Source organism: Ruditapes philippinarum, unplaced genomic scaffold (assembly GCF_026571515.1).
Source record: "Ruditapes philippinarum isolate M1 unplaced genomic scaffold, ASM2657151v2 ctg140_1_1_1_1, whole genome shotgun sequence".
Classification (NCBI taxonomy): domain Eukaryota; kingdom Metazoa; phylum Mollusca; class Bivalvia; order Venerida; family Veneridae; genus Ruditapes; species Ruditapes philippinarum.
In genome coordinates this window covers 350226-372781 of record NW_026852852.1, presented here as the reverse complement: position 1 = coordinate 372781, position 22556 = coordinate 350226, and the positions used below count along the sequence as shown (strand labels likewise).

Here is a 22556-nt window from a genome sequence, read left to right as displayed (position 1 = left end):
ATCAATGTTATTGCTATACATTTCTCTTTAATTCTACCCTACTTTCAAAATCGCTGTCTGCCGATCCATGAAAACCACTAATATTTTTACTCAAATCAATCGTTTTGTTAAGATTATATATAGTATTGTTGGCGTCATCTGATTCTCGCGCTTGACGAATCAGCATATAAATCCTCGATGACGCTACAATTTCTATATCTCTGCGCTTACGACTGGAAAATATTTCGCCAAATACATCAATTATAGCCGTAACTGTTGCCCTCGCTGCCTGCCAAATACTCTGGTGTATGTTTTTAAAATTTATCTTTAGTTTTATTTTTGTCCAACCCAGTTTAAAAGCATTTACTTCACATGAAACTTCAAATACTGGGAGGTCTTTAATTGACATTGTAATATCAAATGCACAATTTTTGACATCTATTACATTCTTTTTGCCATAATCTATAACAAACTGAAGAACTTTAGCAGCGGCGCCTATGACGTTTTTTACTGCTTCTAAAGCTACTTTTGCTGCCTCCAAATTGTCAATTGCTACATCTTGGCCAATCTTAGCTAATTCTAAAATCCCCTCTGCTGCTACTAAAACGGCGCGAGATTTATCTACTACGAACTGATAATATGATACTGTCGATCTAGCAATATCGTTCGCAAGCATCGCACCTCTTACAAATATTTTTGCAGTTTCTAGAACTAGGTAAGCCGCATCCCGGGTGATCTGGCAAGCTATATTAGCTATGACGCAAATTGGATCAGGAAAACTAAGCATACAATTTGTAAATCTGCAGCATGGGTAATAACTTTTACCAAAAAAATCCTTTTTAGAGCACATTTTGCATTTAAAACCAGATATGCATATTTTTTTGCAAGTCCTTATTTTACACAGATTATTGATATCTTTCTTTGCATTTTCCATTTCCAGCATTGCTTCATTTAAGGGCTGTTTTGTTCTTTCAAGGTTTTCATTAGCTTCTTCGAGTTTTCCTACCGCATTGTTGAAAGCTACATTAGCATCTCTAATGTCATTTTGCTTTTTGTCTAACCAATCTTGTGCCTGAGTGAAACAATTTTTAGCGGATGTAAGCGCGTTCTGGACTTGGGTCAATCGTGTTTGTGCTTCCTCAGAAATCAGTCTAATGACTTTCTTTAAACCATCTAGATAACTGTCTTGGAACGAATTACTGTCTGTTTGTACTTGTCTCCGTATTCTCTTAACCTTTAGATGGTTGTGTTGTAACGATGACGTTTCTGTGCTCAAACCACGGCGCTTTCTTGCACTTGCAACAAATCTTCCGCTAAGTTTAAACGTCAGTTCATCCCAAGCTTTTCCAGCATCCGCCACAACGTCAATTTGAGCTAAGAAAGTGTTCCAAACTTTTCCTTCGAGATAAAAATAAAGACCAACTTTAGTGCTGATAAAGATATCTCCAGTCACTTCCATTCCTAACATTTGTATATGCGCTTGCAATTGCACGAGAACATATAGCGTTTTTGTTGAAAATGCCATGCCCAAACCATTTCCAATCTCAAGATTTAAAAATCTGCCTAATTTGTAGCCTAAAGAGCTTCTTGCAAGGACGCGTAAAGCCTTTTCTCCATTTAATAATCTATTAACTTCTTTAAACCTGCTACATTTAAACAGGTCACTCTCTGAATATATCATTTCAAAGTCGAATCCAATAAATTTTAACCCCAAAAATGTCCAATCCGATGTAAACTTAAACCCTAACCCCGTGGGGTACCCAACAGAAGACGAAATAATATTCGTTATGTAAGTCGTTATATTACGAACATTTTCTTCAATGATGTTGACTTGTTTTTCTAGGAGTCTAATAAACCGATCTTTTGCTTCACTTATAATGAATTCAGTTTCATCTATTAAAACATTAACTGATGATCTAATATGTTCTAGATTTTGCCGGATACCATCAATATGTTGTATCATCTTTTTTATGTCTCGAGTGAATAAACCATTCAAATGCACTCTAACAACAGACTTGATTATATCAAAGGTATCTTTAATTTTTAAAATAATTATTGTTAATGCATTTGACATTGTTAGTTCGGTGTTGACTAACGCTTCATCAATTATATCTGTGGCATTGTTCAGAAAGTTGTCCAATTCAAGTATATCGTTCGTTATACTAAATTGTGTTCCCATTGAAGATTTATCTTGTCGATCCGTAATCATTAACAAATGCATACGATTAACTGACGAGAAAACGAAGTCTTCCAGAAAAGGTATTCCTTTAAATGGGTTTAATTCAACCATCACTGAGAAAAACATTCCTTCTGGGTTGGAAACATCTCCACACGATTGGCGACTATAACCTTTTTAATGTAAAAAAATATATATATTAATAGAAGAATACAAAAGTCTACAAAATTCGACTGGTTAAAAGCGGATAAACAAAAGCAATCTTCTTTTTAATATAGTTGCTTTTCTTGAATTTTGTATCTACAGAAAATGTATATGAAATTTACCTCCAGTTTGTTTGGCTTTATATATGAATTTATATATTGCATTACCTCCTATGGAAAAATACGCATTGACTGTAGACTTGAGTAATGAAAATGTAACCAAATGTTTTTCCCCAAATATAGGCAATCTCAGCGACAGAGAAAGCTGGATGTCCATTAACCCTGCCCATTCTTCTACAAACATTGATGTTAACATCTACAAATTGAAACAAACATGATTTAACAGTAGAAAATAAATCCATGTTTTATTTAATTGGAATTGACGATATATATTGTGTTACAGCTCTTACGTTTAAAAAGCAATGACTGACTACAATATAATAGAGGCTTTCTGTGCTGCCTTCCGATTAAAAGATGTGATCAAATCCGTTCGGACCTAAAACATCTGACTACATAATAGTTTTAATGACGTTTATTCATTTACTAAACTTAACTGAATGCGTTTGCAAAACATTGTATAATGCACTCACAGTTTGAACGTTTGGAAAACCGATGTAAATATCAGCCTTCCCTTCAAATGTTAAACTTAATGTTAAAATTGTAAAATCTATTCTCATGACACCACCAATCCAGAAATTCACGTTCGGTTGTATTCTGAAAATAATTTTCTTGAGTTAAATAATTAAATAATAAACAATCAAAAATCAGGTATAAAACCAACCACAGAGGAAACAAACGTCATATTCAACAACAAATATCAAAGACGCTTTTCATCGATCAAGTTCAGGTTTAAGAATAACAATATTGTAATAGATTTTATCATTTCAATATAACGGACATTGATGAATTAAAAGAAGAGAAATACACAAGCCTTAGGTGTTTTAAACGTACGGTGTAAACATTGTATCTCCATTCCAAAGTTGTCCAGATAAAGTGTGGTATTTTGAATTGATCCCCTTTGAGAGTGAAAATCCGATTCCTCGTGGAAGAATATATAACTGTTGTTGCTTCTTCAGTGCTGAAAATATGTCTATGTCTAATAACATATCTCGCGATCCTTCTGGTAACATTAAAAACACTGTCCCGCCGAAATGTTGACATAAGTCGACAATCAAGCAAAACTTTCGCGAACTAAATGGTTTAGGTATGTCGACATTTTTACCGAAAACGCTGAGTTGAAATCCCGTACCAAACGTGAATACTGTGTACAAATGATTGAATATAACAGGAGCTCCATCACACCACGAAACATCATCCATGTCTCTACCATAAACAAGAGAACTTTTTGTATCTTGAATAGACAGAACCTCGGTGCTTGATTTGTCAAATTTTAGCCAGGATGGAATGACAGGAGAGAGCAAAAATAATAACGTCTTCATAAAAGAGTTCTTGCTTATGAAATCGAAAGTATCACTTTCAACAAGTTCAAGTTGTATACATTCATTGTCTGCTTTTCCGCTTTCTATTCTTATTCCTTGAGTCAATTCGTACGTCACCCCATAATTTAACGTGAACTCGTTATTTCGAACAATCATCTCAATTCCCTTTATAGATATTGGGACAGAGAAGTTGTTCACGTTAACAAAGACCACACCGAGTGTGAACATAACGCTTTGATCTGCAGTCAGTTTATACCAGTTCGATGTTGAGCTTAAATAAATGGTTATGTCATTTCCGCCTGTGCATTGGGTAAGCATTACAGTAAAACATGGCTTTGGCAGGTGCTGTCGGGGAATTTTTAGCCGTTCAAACACAGTCTGCTTTCTTACTTCCCCTAAGGTGAAACATTAGGAAACTAATTATAATCTTAGTTGAAGAACTAATAAAATCTATATCGAATGCTACATGACTCGATAGATGTTTTTTATATTAATTTCAGAGCTCTAAATTTTTGTTTTATCCTTAACAATGAATCGTACACTATATATAATACTCTCAACATTATACTCCTTATATAAACGTGCATGAAATTCATTATATCGATTAAACCTGAGTAAATTATTTAACAATGAAATTTTATTGAGCCAGTTGTATAATTGTAAGTTATTTCAAATACATAGTATTTAAGTCTAGTAACTTTTTTCGTTATCAATCAGCTTACCTACAACACAAGAAAACCCATCTTCACGTAGCTGTCGTTCCTCCAAACAACTGCAGCGAAACGAACCCTCTGTGTTTTCACATAGATCTTGGCATCCGCCATTTGCAAATTCGCACTCATTTATATCTTAAATCGTAATCAAATTAATTTGTATCGATAGTACTTTTATGTGATGAGAATAACTTGATCAAAAAAGACCAATTAAGTAAGAAAAAGACATAGAAGACCAAACAGGCAATTAGAAGTCTGATCAATCGAGGATGTTGACGATTATTATAAAACGTACTTGAGTTATAAATAAACAAAATTCGACAATAACAAGACACGGAATGATGAAAGTAAGGTTGGGAAAATTGAAGTAGCATCTTTGGTACGGGTAAAAGCTGGTTTTTATTCTATATTTATAAAACAAGTTTGAACAACTTTAAGATTTTTTCCGAATGCTTGCTATGGAAACTAGATTCATAGTTACAACGCGGAACAATTCACCGCTAATGGAACAGTCATCTACTAAATCAAAGATAGTTTCGGCACTTAGTGAAATGTCATAGATTACTTGTAATAAATGAAATTTAGGTGGCTATGCTATGAATTATATAACGTTACCTGTTTCACAATGCTTGTCACGGAAACCTGTTTCACACGTACACGTGTATTTGTTCAATCCATCAACACATGTTCCTTTGTTCATGCATACAACACCTTCACAGTCATCGTCGTCTGAAATAAAATTGAGACTTTGCTTGTTGAATCAAAAACATTGCAATTATTTTTTGAATTTGTTATTGATAACCCTATGATATTTGACATAATTCAATTCAGCAATTAATTCAGCGCATTCACAAAAGCATTTCGAGTGATTTTATTTTAACTGCTAATAACATATAAAAAAGTAAGAGAGAAACAGATACAGTATGTAAAAACAGCTTCAATCGGAATTCGAGTATTTAGAAATAGTGCTCAGTCCTTTCTCTTTCACCGCTCGTGTTGAAATATTACCTTATATAATGTATGCGTACTAACCTTGACAAGATACACCATCTCTGTCCAGGTTAAATCCGGGATAACAACTACACGTAAAGGAACCTTCTGTATTGTGACAAACTTGAGAACATAATGCGCTTGATTCCATGCATTCATCTATATCTGTAAGTGGTAAGAAAAATCAAAACTTAATTTACAGTACACACACAACTACAACATAAAGCAAGCACAGTTAGGTCTAATAAGCAATAGTGTTCTGTTATTACTTGAATATTACGTTAAAACTAATTATTGTATTGGCAAACATTCATAGGGATGAATTATGAATGGAACAAAACATGCGATAGTAAAAAGGTAATCTCCATAAGTTTACAAGAGATTTATCGGCAATAGATGTATTGAATTAATTTGTGATGATGTTAATCTTCAATAAGCATTTTTTTCTATAATCGATCATTTCGTTCTTACCTTTGCACACTTCACTATTTGTGCTTGAATGAACAGTTGTAAAACCTTTTCGACATTCGCACCTATACGAACCTGGCTCATTGTAACATATTTGACCGCACCCTCCGTTCCCAGTGTCACATTCATTCATATCTAAATTATTGAAACAAGTTCTTTCAAGAAACCACTTGTGATATTATAAATATTTATGTATAGGATATCGACCGAGTACGAGGTCTTTCCTAAACAGAAAGATCGATGTACGAGGCCGATATCCAACTTACACACCGTCAAACTATTGGCTCGAGCAATGGCTGATCTAAAACATTTGATGTAATGCACAAAGATTATTTTTCAACACAGCTCATTTACAGGTAAGCTTTTATCAACGTTCTGCTTAAATATAATACATATCTTGCTTTTAACTCTGTTTTTCCTTTTAAAATAATAATCAAAAAAGGTAAATGTGCAATTTGTCAATAGTAAAGAGAATGGGTCTGCAATGGCAGGTATGTAAAAGAATGAATAATTATGTTGATAGTATTTCGTATGAGACATTGCAAATTCTAGGACATTTGCCTCCTCCCGCGAAGAGTTGTCCTCTCGGACGCGTGCTCCTTTTATGCTGTGGCGAATTGTTACTTGTCAGTGGTCATCTCGCGTATGAATATTATGTATTTTATTTTATTTATTTATGGATGCTAATTTGTTTTCACAAATTTGCACAGTTTTTGTTTATTTAAGCACAATTAGAATTTCGACAAAAGACGATGATGAATTTTTGTAATAAACAATTCAAAATTATTATTTTTTTTAACATTTTTAAAGCATGGGGGGAGCAAACGTCCAATCTTCCAAAGATATGAAGGGGCAAATGTCCGCTACTGCAAAAGGGAGAAAACTTCCGAGGGAACAACTGTCTGAGTGGCAAATGTCCGGATACCCAGCAGACCAGGAAATACTTACATATGTCAATTGTTGGCAAGTGTGAGAATCATGATCCGATTATAATGTGTTATAGAATAAAATATGATCGCTCATCATATAAATTGTTATACTAAATCACTAACTTTGCATTAACATTTCTTTTTCAAGATTTCTTTTCATAATATCCGAATCGTTTCTATCGCTATTTTTATAACCAATGGGAGATGTGCCCAATTTAGACCAATCCACTTTAAGTACTTGTATATGCATGTCACTATAAGCAACTTTTGGATTATATCTTTAACGTTGTAGTGTAGCATTCCTAGAAACTAAGCCCTGGATTCGAAGGTTTTCAGGGGAACATTATTTTGTATCCAGATTTTGTAAGACAGGAATATTATGACAATGATTTACATTTTATTTTCCTTTTCAATTTTTGATTGCCGTTCATGTTTTCTTTGTGTTCGCATAAGCAGGTCGACTATTTTTTCACGTGTTTTTCATGACCGGGTCTGTCGGACTAGAACAGACCTGTGCACGTGCAAAAGATAGACCTCATAACGGACTTTCTTTTGTTTAAACAGGTCTATCCGAAAAATATAGACCTGTCACAAACAATAGAGGAGGTGTGTAATATCGGAAAATACTAATGTGTGCCTCTTCTTTCGAATGTTCATTGCAACTTGCTTCTTACTATAGGTCAAATCCGGTCACGCACCCTTGAGTTTTAAAAGAAACTATCCGACAACCATACGGTTCTCCTACTCTTGAAAAAAATGCAAGCAGGCCTCCAAAAGTCTTTTGTCACCAAGTGAGATGAAAAGCTGCAATATCACCTAATGAAAACACCGGTGCAACAAAAACAACAACCAAGAACTAAATTAGGAATAAAAAAGCGAGAATGCCAGAATCAGTAATAATAAAAAGTATATTGGACTGACAAACGTAAATTTTTATTTATTTATCAATGTAATATTAAATTTTTTTATATTCTAAAGCTTTTAAATGAGACATGGATAAAATGGAGATAAAATAGACAGACAAAAACCTTTGCACGAATATCCATTATTGTCAAGGATAAAACCAGAATCACAGTAACAAGTGTAAGACCCATTGGTGTTGTTGCAGTAACCTTCACACGTGGCTGTTTCCTCAACACATTCGTCAACATCTATGCATACAAATAAAACATTGAAAAAATAAAACTTTGATTCCTTGTTGAAATATTTTAATAAGAATTGGTAGTATACAAAATAACTCAACTGGTACGTCAAAGCTGAGATTTAGTACTAAGATAGAATTTAGTTGTTACTTAAGAAACACTTAAATCAATTTGTTTTTATTATCAAAATAAAAAAAAATGTATTTTGTACTTTAGGACCCCATTGCAAACTTTCAACTTTCTAATTTTCTGTATCTTAAATAACATATGTGCTAGATTTTTTATAATGAAATGCTTGTTTATTAAAAGTTTCTTTTAGATTGTAAAATTGGCATACCTTCACATGAATGTCTGTCAACACCTAAAGTATATCCATTGTTACATGAGCAAGTAAATGAACCTTCAGTGTTTGTACAATTCTGAGAACAAGCCGCTGTTCCGAGACTGCATTCATCTACATCTTAAACATTTCAAACAACTACTATCGTAATGAGGATTTGGTTTTTACATGTATATTTCTCCTTCTTTTTATAACTTATTTCTTATAAAAATAATGTGTACCATATAAAGACCGAATATTTTAGAAAATACCAAATACCCAAACATGTATCATAAAATGATTTTTTATTTTTAAAATGCTTCAATAAAAAACAAGTTATAATAGCTTATCATCCATGTTTGGTATGTTTATGAAATGTTAAATGGCAATCAAGTGCAAAACATGTGCTTTGTTTGCCCATCGCTGACATATACATGTATGTACTTTTGTTTTTATAATAGTTTGATATCTTCTTTTTAATGTTATACATCGAAATGTTCTAATATATGCTACAGAGTTAGGTACAATAACTTCAATTGTAACTACATGTATTTGATGGTCAGTTAACTCTGATTATGTAAAGAAACCTGTCGTCAAATTATATTGGGAAAATTCATTAAATGTTTGTATTACATTCATGTATATTTTGTGTGCATGTGAACCGGGGTAACAGAACGTAACATGAATTTTACCATAACATGATCGTCCGTCTGCGCTAAGGTTATATCCGTCCTTACAGCTACACGAGAAGGATCCATTATTGTTGTTGCAAATGTGACTACATCCACCATTGTTGACATTGCACTCGTTCAGGTCTTGTAATAATAGATTTACGTTATTAAATTCCTGATGACATAGTACTATATTCAAGCATATATATTTTACTAAATGCATTAAAGGACAAATTGCCTTACCACGAGTATGAGACAATTCGTAAATAATACTCAAAATATCGTGATAAATTTACAAAATAGAAAACATAAGAATCCCGAAAGAAAGCCCAACACGCCAAAATTGAAAATGTTGCAGACTGGGTTTGATTGAGCCTGTTCATGGACGGTACTGTCAAAGTCATCATTGTTCAAATAAATAGAACTATAATTGCAATAACTAATACTTCAAATTTAGTAACTGGTTGTTTTTATTCGCAATAATTAGCACATGCATTTTGAAAATAAAAAAGTAGCGGTAATTAAATTGAAGTATTGAAAAAATAAACATGCGAGATTTTCAGTATCGTATTGTGGTCTCATGAGATTAAGTGTATGAAATAGAGGATATTTAAAAAGTATAGTAAGGGGTACACCGTTATGCAGTTGACATTTTGACGAAAAACGTCATTATCACGTTTTACGTAATTCAAATTGTTGACGTCAACAATGTCATTTCATGTTTACATAACATAGTGTAGGATATAGAGGATATTTGTTTGTTTGTGTGTAAGATGAAGTTTTATTTCATCGAGTGGGCTTTAAAAACAGTATTCTCACTCGTGGCTACGCCACTCGTTTTTTAAGTTCATGAGATGAAATAAAATTACATCTTACACAACAAACAAACAAATTTTCTTTTTATTTTATGCTTAAAAACAAGTTAAAACAAAATTTCCTTAATATCAACTTTAATATAAAAAACTGTTTTTCCCCATTGAGAGCCTAAAAAAATCGAATTTCGAATTAAATACAAGAAGTCTTGGGCTGCAAAAAAGTTCGACAATCAACGTTAAATGGCGGTGATATTATTCATTTTATTAAAAGAATATAAATGATCGCTTGTTTTAATAATAAACGCAAACAATTCTAGAGGGCGAAAAAGTCCAACCATCCATCCATATTTCTGTTACTTACTGCGAATTTATATAAGACCTGGCTTTGTTAAATGTAAGCGGCAGCCATTTTTAAAAGCTGTGTATTTCACTGGAGGAAAATAATTGTGTTTGATTCAGACGGATATCATTTGGATTTGTTAGTCATACACCTTTTTAAAAGAAAGAAAACTTTTTAAAGATTGTAACAGACAATAGATAAGTGTTGACAGTTGTGTAAACATTCAAAAAGCGGCTAGGAAATTGGAAAACTTGGAATGCTGCCTTACGAACGCTGGGTTGTTTACTTATTCTTCGGACTAATGGCTGTCATTGCTTTTTAAGTTTTCATAAAGCATACGGCAGTTATTGCTCGTAGGATACTTAAATATGCCCAAATGTCATCAAGAGCAATTTTGCATGTGATAGGAGTGTACTTTTCAGACTGTTAAAATGAAACAAAAAAGTGAAGAGACGATGTTTTGTGATTGGTAATTTGAATGAATAGAAGTAAGTTTTCTTCTTTTTATTACTTTTGACGTTTAAGTCATTACCAATTTCAGCTTTCTTTTCTTTAAACAGCCTGACATTGTCAGAATTGTCAGCAAAAAATAAAATTGAGGTACCACATGGGGAAAATCATAAAAACGAAGTTTCGTCATTGAAAAGTTTGAAATTATATTTTGATATTTTTCACTGTTAAATTATCAAATATAATTTTTACGGATAAATCAATAATCCACTGAAAAGCATAAAATAAAAGAAGATAAGTATGTTATTTATAAAATACACAGCAAACATCTTGATAAACAAGGGGTTTAACCCCTCGAAACGTTGGAGAATGATACACTTTGTGTAATAGGTAGCTCTTTATTAATTGTTTCCGGTTATAAACATCATGTCATTAAAAATATGAATGCTTCATACCCAAGCATGCCTTGAGGTCCGAATTAAGGATAAAACCATTTCTGCATGTACAACGGTAAGAGCCATCAGTATTTTCACAATCATGTTGACATCCATGTGTGCTGTTGCTACATTCGTCAATATCTTAAACAAAAGAGAGACAATAAATTAAAAAAAATCACTATTATAACAAACATCATCATTCTTGCTTTGTCTATTTAACCGTTTCTTTTCAATAGTTATCCACGACATGATTACTCGGACACGGGACCGTGCACTGCGGAGAATATAGCTATTGTTAAGAAGTAATGACATAATTTTAAAAATATGCCGTTAAGAGCAAAACACAATAACCAATCTTTTCTAGACACACGTAGTTAAATGTCTACGATGTTATTATATAATGTTGTTTGTTGTACGTCGGTTCTTTGCAGTATGAAGGGCGTAGTATACAATTTGTTTACGTCAATCAGACTTATAATACATTCTATAATACTGCACATTTGTGACGTCACATTTCATTGGATAAACGTTATATACACAACAGTTGTGCAGTCAACTGTGTGTTCCGTCGATATTAATAAGAAAAATTAAAATTAAGCATAAATGTGTTATTTAGATATTCTGAATACTTGAGACATTTGCGAAATGTGATTAAGGTATTTAAGAGGTAATCAACGTTGTTCACGAAATCGGCGTGATAAATAAATAAATTTTCTGTGTCACATTTTGCTAATTTCAGTAATTTGTGAAACTAGTTGTTCGATCAATGTCTCAGGTATATCGGATATGAAAAATGTAATATATACGTTATTGTATAACATGTCGCAAAACAAAATTACGCGAGCAAGTTCGTCATTCTCACGGATGATCTTAGGAAAACAAATATCCTCCACTCTAAAAATATTTTAATGAGGTTCGAAATATAATATCTCAGGAACCGTATCTTTCTATTTTATATACTATTAAATGTATTTGATCACTAATTTACCATAGGTAGTGAAATTTTTATCCAAAGAATCACGGTTTTACATTGCTATTTGCCGTAAACATACATCACCGTGTATATCCAGTAACGCTGGAATGTGCAAATAACGCAGGAATTGTGCAAAAGTAACACGAAATTGTGCAATTTAGTGGCTAAAACGAGCACCGTGATAAGTAAAATGACCAATATTTTTATTGTACACCATATTGGAAGAAATCAATAAGCGCATACGGATGCTGAGACCTCATCAAAAATATTTCCATGAATGTTTTCATTTTTCAAGATCATTCGTGAAAATGACGACCTGACAAGCGTCTTGTGTTTTGTCGACATGTAAAAATAACATAACGTATATATCGTCAAATCATGTGTTTTGACGCTCATCTATTTTGACGCCATTTTTTGTTTTGACCTAAGAATTGGTGAAAACGACCTCGTATGACGTCATAATTTGCTGACTGCACTGCAACCATGTATTTACAACGTATAACTAAAACATTTGGAAAGACAGAGACATTTCACTAAAAATACTTCACCTTTATCAAATTTACTGTATTTTTTCATCTTTTTACTAATGCAAAATCAATCAATGTTTATGCAAGCCTTAATTTTGCAAATACAGCCTTTGAAAAATCTTGACCTGCCCTTTTCTGTTTCTGTCCTCCATTTTAAAATGTCTAATGAGTGACATGTGACCAAAACTTTGCAAAGTGCCCTTAATATTCCCTGTTGCAAAAGGTGTACAGCTTATATTGTTTGAAAACGTAATTTGGTTTTTAATTGATACTGAGTAAAATTCATAATGGGTTGATTATCGTATATAAAGTTTAAAAAAGAAAGAAAAAAAATCATTTCTTAAATCAACATATACATATCTTTACAACACCTTTCATTTTAGATATATTTTTCAGCTCTGTAAGCCAAAAGCAGATGCTATTCATCAAGATTATTGGTAAATACATTCAAGCTTAAAGAAACAGGTGCACCTATTAAGACGACTGCCAGGGTGTATGGCATTCCCAAATAATGGACAGTTTTATATGCAATAAAACATAATTTTAAGTTTTCACAATGTTGTTACATTAAATGTTAGCTCATTTAAAAACTTCTTTTGCTGTACATATTGCATTACAGTGAAATATCCTTTAAAAATAACCACCCAATGAAAAGGCGTCATTTCATATGACTGTAAACAACAATGGATGCCTCCAGGGTCAGTTTACTTAAGTACAAAACTTCAGTGATTTTGAACTTTTTACAAACATAAAAAAGGTTTGCAGTGATAAACAACATGCCATAGTAACTTTATATTGTATTTTATTTAATGATCAAATTAAATATAAAAAATGCACTAGTTAAACAGCTTAAGGGCGTCAAAACTAATAACTCTATGATATTACATTTTTGATATTTGATATACCGGAGATATTGATCGAACAATGTCCTTGATATCTTTAAATGCAATAACAAACATATTACTTTATGATGTTTTATATTCGGTGTACCTGAGGCATCGTGTCATATTACCCTTAATTTAGCAGATGAAATGTAATTGAGAACATTTTTACGAGGTAACGCCGAATTCATGAATGAAGCACTGAAGCAACGGTGGTTATCTCATTAAAAGTAGGTAAATCTTATTTGACTAGCTTAATTCTATTGTTATACCACACTTGTAATTTGACAAATGTCTTAGGTATACTTAATATGGAAAATAATGTTTTAAATGTGTTAAATGGACATATTTGTTTCACGAAACACAGAAGTCACCCTGAAAAAGGTAATCAGGTCGTCTTTCTCAAGAATCATCTAAAGACGTACTTATTCCTGAAAAAATTATAAATGCTGGTTAAAGTATAATGTCGTAGCAGCCGTATGCGCTAATTTATTTCTTTGAATTTGAATTAGAATAAAATATTGTGATTCGTTTACGTATTGTGGTATTTTGGCAATACCGTTGCACAGATTCGGCGTTACTTTTACTTTATTTGTATATTCCTACGTTACTGGATATGCACGGTGTACATCTAATACGTACAGCAAAAATAACAAAATAAGCAGAGATGTATAAATCGTACTGTCCTAGGATGATAACTTGAGCCTTTGTTTACATAACAAAGACCATTAACAATCCGAAAAATAGGTTAGACAGATCAATGCCACAACCTATAAAAATGAAAATAAAACTACATATTATCATATGACTTGTTAGCGCAGTAGGTAGAGCAACCGTGACAGCAGTGTGTTTTACCCGTACAGGCAGAAGTTCGACTACTGGTAACATGGTACATATTTTTTGTTTACTTCAGCACAGCCAATTGTTCAGAAAACAAATCTGACCGGTTTTTTCATATACATACATGAATATGATATCGAATATTTTATTACACTGCGATCAAAAAAAAATACAAAAAGGAAAATAGAATGGAAATAAAAAAAATATATATATATATATATACTATAATATATATATATATATATATATATATATATATATATATATATATATATATATATATATATATATATATATATATATATATATATATATATATATATATATATATATATATATATATATATATATATATATATATATACTATAAAATATATATTATAAGAAGAAAACAAAAAGGAAAACGAAAAATAAATAAAGAATAATGATGAAAAACAGAGTAAGAAGAAAAAACTGTGGTTATAAAATGACTCTAAGTAAGATTCGAACCAATGAGTACAAAACACTAATACCGTAGTTACAATTACTCCGACCTACCGACAGAACCATAACGGTAATACACAAAAATTCTGTAAGAATAATGCTATATAGTATGTGTAAGTGTTTACTTTTACGATATCGGATAATAATCCAGATAACCCCGTTTTTCGACTTTCCCATGTACCGTTAAGACCAAATTATCATCTTAGGACAGTATATATATAATTAAATTGTATTTACCACTACATGCCGGCGAGGAAAAGCCACGTGGACATTTACACGTGTCCGGAGATTGGCATGTTCCACCATTGGGACACACATTCAATCCGAAACAAGAAGCTGTATGAACAATAGAGTATATTTTGGTAATTTGAATGTTTACTTGAAACTAATTGGTCAGTCATTTAAGGTGATTTATGATTAAAAAAAACAACACATTTTTCTTCAAAAATATTAAATTAAATGTAAACCGCAAACGGTTTTGAAAACTTTAAGACTACTTTAAGGTAGTAAAAATGATAACATTAACTTGTTTCTTAAATTGTGCAATACACTTTGCAAATATTATTTCATCAACACTTATAATCATAATCTTGTAAGATATTTCTTGATAAAGAAAAGAAGAAAAAAACTTACGTATGTTACAGTCACTTCCAGAGTAGCCGGCACAGCATACATTTTTATAGCATGTTTTTGAACATCGCTTGTAAACAGTTCTGAATAGAAAACAGTCATATGGAAAAAAAGTTTGATTAAGTATACATTACATAAAACGTAGGCACCCGATTCATACACATTCTGTAATGTATACAGAATTAAAACATTTGAATAGATTGTATAACTAAGAAGATGATTAAAGTTACCGTGATTTTGAACATCTTTCCCATCCCATAAAACCGCATGCTGTGTGATACTTCGTAGAAGTTTTACACGAGGTTTGACAAGAGTACGATGTCGTACAGAATCCAGCATAGATGCCCCTACAAAAGCATGTAAATATAATTAAATTAAACAGATACTTCTTTGTAAATTAGCAGTGAAGACACCTTTAATAATCAAAGTAATGAAAGAATTGTCGGAAGGCGATTTTTAAAACATTATTTATTTTCGTTTTCAGTCGACACTCGTAAAAAACAATCCATCAGTGTGTAAAATTACTTTCATTTAAGCCATCGACTCTTAATTTTGTGCCCATCGCATATCAATGTCTAAGCAACTTCATTCCATATTTTTGAACATTATCTAATCAGGAATCAATTGTCTTGGATAATTTATTTCCTGTCTTGAGGAAGGACTTTGAAACACGATTTAATATAACTTTTATAGCAGTACCTCTTATATAAACGTTTACAAGCAATATTTCTGGTACTTTTTTAGAAACCTCATAAATGATTTTCTTTCAATAACTTTCTTACTTTGTATTTGGAATGTTTTGTCCGGATTACCTTAAAGGACATCAAGCTATCTTGAATGCATGGATATTGTTGTACTCGAACATTTGCAAATGTTGAGATAAGTAGCCATGATAGCCTTCCGAAAATGCTTTCAGATTTACAAATACCCCTAGAAAGTGTAGTAAAGACATCTGTGATAACTGCATTTACATAATAATTATCATTTAGAAATGAAAACATTTAAATCCTATAGTGCAAATATCATCATCATAATATATGTATTAAAGAACAGTCATGAAAATACAACTAGAAAATGAATAGTTCAGAAAACATGAAAGATATGTTCAAGATAAATGCGTAACTGATTTAAATAGCACACTTTTTTCAATAGTAATGATGATCTGAGTTTATATTATATACAGTAGCTTAACAAACGCATTATTCTTTCATAAGTGTTTCATTTCGACTCGATGATTAAAAATGAATTGGTTGGTATACAATGGAACCTATTTTCTAAGATTATATCAAATATAAAGTTCTTAGAGATTAAGTTTGAACAATAATACGTGTGATAATAATATTATCTTCTAGAACAATTTATAGTCTACTGTTTACAGATATGTTATCTCATATTGTTATAATGTATTACTAACAAAATTCATACATTATTATTTCGTGGTTTGTCGTTACGTATAATACTAAAGACTATCAAGATTTGTAATTGTATTAAATACCTTCATATATTGACCAATTCACTTCAATCATTTTAATCAAATAATATGTATTCTAAAAACATGATCTGATTCACGTATGTATAAATGTAAGCACGTTAGATTTTAAATTTATTTTCCTTCGTTCACAAGTAACAAAGAGCAGCAAGTATTTGCTACTCAACAAAACTTCAGATGTTTTTTCTTTTTATTCAAGATGATTCTCCTGGACGTTGGGTAGGACAAACTTTATTCTTCCTTTTCATGAATATGAAGAATAATGTATTCACTATTGATAAAAAACAAGTAAAATAAATATAAAATGTATGTGTACAAAACGTTTGAATTAAGGGTTAGTCAATCAGTTTCAGTGGTTAATTTAAATAAACATGATTGCGTTATTAAATAATAGATATAGACCACGCCAACGGGAAGTGAAAAACAATATATAACGAAATGCATTGTCCTTATTTGAGTGCAAAGGCAGCAAAAAGTGTTGACATTGCCAACTGTGTTTGATTTAGTCTGTTTACAAGATATTATTTAAATACCACAACTAACTGAGGTTGACAGTTCCCTGATACTGAGCAAATATACTCAATAAATCATGTCTGGCATAAATAACTGATCATCTGTTTTATTTAATTAATGTCTTAAAAAAAATCTTAAATCGTCTTCAGATAGAATAATATCATTGCTCATCCGCACTCTGCAAATATTTACATAACTAAGCAAACTTAGTTATATATTTATTATTTCTTAAATATTATTTATTAAGCAAACATTCACATAACAGCATTTAAGATGTACGTGACAATTGATTTCGTTTTTCAACTGATATTTAAAAACAAAATGTATTTGTCAATAGAATTATTTAAGCTTATTTGAATTATTTTAATTTAATGGGGGAAAATACCAATGGGAGAAGTGCCATCGTAATTCAAACAATTTGAAATAGACGAAAATTAACTAGTTCAGGTGAATTGTTGAATCTTTTCATCTCGTTCGTTCACATTGGTCCGCTTTTTGTCATAATGGCCTTGAAATAACCTTAAGTATGTTACTATATATAGTAGCACGGGTATTAATGGGTATTAAATAAAATCATTTTGTAAAAAACAAATTGAATATCAACACATGCCCTAAGTCATGACCGTGGCTCTTTATAAAGGAACATTTTATTCAGGTTAACGATTTACATTATTAACCTTATTACACATCGCAAAGATCATATACATGTACAAATATGGTATACATGAATTAAGTGGAGGGATACATTAAGTACTACTTTTCTTTGAACAGCGCAGCACCGATCGTTATTCATTCTTTTGCAATCTGGAAGCCAACGAAGAAGGTAGTTGTACTGACGCTAAGTTTAAAAACTTAAAGTTTAAATCTTTTTACATAATTAAAATGCTTTTAACCCACCCTCCCACCTCAGATTGTTTTACTCTGTCTGTTTGTTGTATAATTTCATAAAGAGACGAGCCGACCATCGTCATAGCGAGTATATAGGCGGCAGACAGGAAGACCAGTCCAGCACGTATCTAATGATATATATTACAAATGGACTACGAGAAGATACATTTCTTGAAATGTTTTAAAAGTGTGCAAAGACTCTAATTTTGCTACAGTCACCTGGGTAAACAGCTTTTTAAGTCTGCTGCGTTTTTGCAAATTGCTGTCACATATATCAGTGTAACTTGTTCCATTTTTATAGCATAATTTTCAGATTTTTGCTGCCGTAATCGTAGCAAAAACGCAAAATATACTACATAAAGATAAATATTCAATTAGCATTTCAAATTTTTATCTTTGAATATGATACTCAGCTATGACAATGTTTTCGCCAAAAACTAAATAAAATAAATTTAGTAAAATTTTAATCGGTGCTGAGTCTTTGTCGATGGGTAATAGAAATAATTTGTTTAAAAAGACAATGCTACTTACAAATATTCACTACATGAGTATGTGTGACAACAAACAACTTATATCCATTTTAATTATTAATGTGTACATTGTATAATGTGTTTTATAATGTTAATGTTATGAATGCACATTGATTTAAACGCCGATTAATCAACTAAGATAATACAAATACACCACCCCCTCTCTCTCTGATATAAAATGAGTGTAGATTCAATACTTAATATATTAAAGTCGTTATATAATAATAATATTTTCAGAGGCTTTAATAAAATAAGAAATGAAAATACACGAATATAATATTCTTTTTATTACATACATAAAAAAGAACTGTTTTTTGTGAAAATAATCAGTTTTTGTTATCGACGCGCCTATATATATTGTAGCGAGTCTTTACGCCATGTTTGTATTACACAAATGACGCCACGTCAAAATATATGCACGACCTGAAATACCGTTTTAATGGAGTCGTAAAAGTGGCCACGGGTATGTGATAAATGATTAAAAAGGTGGCATTCATATTTTTTTAATTATTCAATTGCACATATTAATTCATTACAAGCATACGTAAAGTAAAAGTATAAACTAATATACTCTCATATGCAAGATAAAAACATAAATTCATTAAGTGAACATAACAATGATTTAGTAAATAACATTTATGATGTCTGTCAACTTTATATTTTAAAATTTAAAAGAGTCGACGTGGTGCAAGATATGTATGTTTACACACTTAAATTCTTGAGTTTCGAAATGCAAACAATATTTTCAACAAGGAAGACTTCCTTGTTCTTGTTGCATTTTTTCTCTTTTTCATATATTTAAACCATGTCTCACTCATACGACAGGATATCGGAAAAGTATTTTGCAAAATAAAATGTACGACGTGGAAGAAAAATAACACATATTCACCAAAACACTACCACAAATATTATATGGAAACTGGTTATTAGTAAAAGTGTACAGTTTATGGAAAAAATATTAGTTTCTTTTTCAGTTTTTATATTTTAATATTTATAAAATATATATCACTTTACACCCATTATTTGTCATGCCGATGAACGTGTTTTATTAGGGTATAACTTTATAGACGTACGAGTTTTATAGAAACGTCGTTTTCAAATCATCAAACAGAACAAACTAAATAAACACATAAAATGCATAACACTTTATTATTATACTTATTTCTTTATTCATTTTTGTGTTTATTTCTTGAGCAGATCATGACCGTTCTGTTGTGAATCAGATTTTGAGCATCTTTTAACATCCCCGAAAAATTGTCAACGGTGATAAAAGTTGATTCTTTATGCTCATAGTTACACACTTTAGACTGGTACAATTCTAACAGAGAACGCGTTTCATGCAATTATCTATGGGTATACCATCAACAGCTGGAAGGAAACCCACCTTTTTTTTTTTTGCTTTTTAGCGGTACATTTCGGAATTCGTCAATACCATTTGTTGAAAAACATGAAATTCAATTTAAAGAGACATATGACGACCCGGCTACCTAACAGATGTGATGATGTGTATGAAAACGACGATAAGTTGATTCAATGCGTAAAAATCTCCCCGTATATGGCACGTTTCACGCACTTTATTATTATTATAAAGGTATAATTTGATATTCCGTGTCTTACTCTTTCAGCTGCGCGTTTTGTATTTGGCAAATTTGCACCGCACGTAATTTGTAACAACTTCATCAGATTCGCTGATTCACGAATCTTGATGTTTTTAATGTCCGACACATTTTTATTGTTACTGAGTGATTATGTAGAAGTTTTTACAAAATTGGCTTCAGAATAGTGAATTATGTATGAAAATCACATGATAACATTCATTTTCAGAATATTCGGAATATTGCATTATGGCGATCATTGGAAAAATGGGAGCTTCAAGTTTTAAAATGACTCAAGAGTGCTATAAAAGCTTCCACATCATTGGTAATCGAATACTTAACATGTAATATTTCCTTTAGGTCACACTTTCGCATTGTAACATGGCCAGCGATTGGCTGAAAACAGTGCATGGGAAATAAATAAATAGATGAATATACAGATAATAGATAAATAAATAAATAAATAACAAGTCAAAGAACAACATTATATGATTTCTAGAATGAGTGCTATAAGTATAAATTGATAACATTACGATATCAATTTTTCCTAATGTTCGAGGAAACACATTTTTTTAAAATTCAGATTGGTCCGATAAAACAAGGTGGACAACAGATTGTTATAATTTCAATAACACGGTTGCAAAACTTCATTGAACGCCACCATTCCATGTTGATCTTGTTTTCATAGTTCGCATACTGGATTGCTTTACTTCTCCGTATTCATGTATTCGAACGTACATGTAGTCATAATTATCGCAATATATCATATCATTGTTTCATGTCAGGGCAATTATTTTCTAGCAGGTTTTTGTTAATGAAGGAATTAATAAGGCAATTAAATGAAATAAACGCTTATTGTATGTAATATATATTCGATTACACCCGAATCTGCTCTGGTTTTTGTATTTTCTTTCTGACATAGAATCTATATGTTATATATATTCCGGACTGCAATGGTAGCCAGTGAAAACATAAAAAAGCATTTTGTTTCATAAATTATAAAGTAAAATTTCAACATTCTCTCAGAAAATATTTTACCCCTGCAATCATGTGGTAACGCAGAGGAGATTTTCGTTTCACGTAAATATGTCAATCTAATTCATAATGTAATTTATGGACTCTGGTATCGTGCGTATCAAAAGCTATCATCGGACAAAATTCTAGATATAGCTCTATATGCTTTCATAAAAGATATGCTGTAAGAAAAAAAATATAGATTCGCATTTCATGAAAAACGTTCCTGGTGAAAGGCAAGCAATCCTCTAGCTAAAATATATTGATACAAGTAAAATGCACTGCTAAGACAGACACATATTTATTTATATGGACATTCAATTGACACACCTAAATAATTGTTGATTTTGCTAATTATTATTTACAGAACGAATCATCATTCAGTTCATACATTACTGTAACAACAATTTGTTAATTTATATGACTTCTTTAAACATTTTGGAAAAATGTTGTTGTTTTTGTAATTGGTTACATGAAATCTAAATCATTAACCATTTCGACTATGGTATATGATTTAGATTTTGAGCACTGCCCTACCAATACGATTATATTCTGAGCTCGGAAGAACACATGGAAAATAAAATTAATTCCTCACACAATCATTTAACATTCAGAGAGGAAACATTTTTTCAGGACGACAATAAGAAATTTTAAATTTAAATTATTCATTTAACCAGACTGAAGAAAACAACAACAACAAAACAAACTTTGCTGCTTAATAATTATCAAAATTCAGAAAGAACTTTCCATTCACTAAAAAAAAAGTAAATTGGAATTATTTTAAAAAAATGTAGCATTTAAAAATAAGAAAGTAACTACCTGAACAGGAAGGCGACGATAGCTATCCTTACAACGCCGTCCATTCTTAGGCTACTGATCATAATTATGCGTGGGCTCTTTATATAATATAGCATTGAACCATAACCGAATGTTATTTTTTGTTCCCGACCAATTAAATACTCCATCAAAATAATTTAAATGTCCGTGTCAATCTAAAGTAAATGTCACTGCGTTGAAGTTCGTATATTATGAAATACTTACACAGAGGCTTTAAAGAGAATTAAAAAATAAAACAAACAACATTTGTTTTCTTTAATTGACAGATGTATACACATGTAATAA

General features: G+C 31.4%; 1 protein-coding gene across 1 annotated transcript; it reads right to left on the bottom strand.

Moving 5' to 3' along the window:
• Positions 1–13: 13 nt before the first annotated feature.
• Positions 14–22399, bottom strand: LOC132726311 (uncharacterized). The gene is made up of 16 exons (XM_060711622.1): positions 22254–22399; positions 15636–15752; positions 15409–15488; positions 15013–15111; positions 11090–11212; positions 9051–9173; positions 8377–8499; positions 7926–8048; positions 5972–6103; positions 5543–5665; positions 5126–5239; positions 4520–4645; positions 3310–4192; positions 2949–3072; positions 2527–2674; positions 14–2328 (listed from the first exon to the last, which is right to left on the bottom strand). Exons 1-16 carry the CDS (start codon positions 22397–22399, stop codon positions 14–16), a joined length of 4899 nt encoding a protein of 1632 aa, XP_060567605.1.
• Positions 22400–22556: the final 157 nt, after the last annotated feature.

Coding starts and splice junctions, on each gene's coding strand:
- LOC132726311 (XM_060711622.1), bottom strand. CDS start 22,399: ATGGAGTATTTAATTGGTCGGGAACAAAAAATAACATTCGGTTATGGT. Junction 15,753..22,253: donor ATCGTCGCCTTCCTGTTCAG/GTAGTTACTTTC, acceptor ATGCTTTTGTAG/GGGCATCTATGCTGGATTCT. Junction 9,174..11,089: donor GGACCTCAAGGCATGCTTGG/GTATGAAGCATT, acceptor TATTATTACAAG/ACCTGAACGAGTGCAATGTC.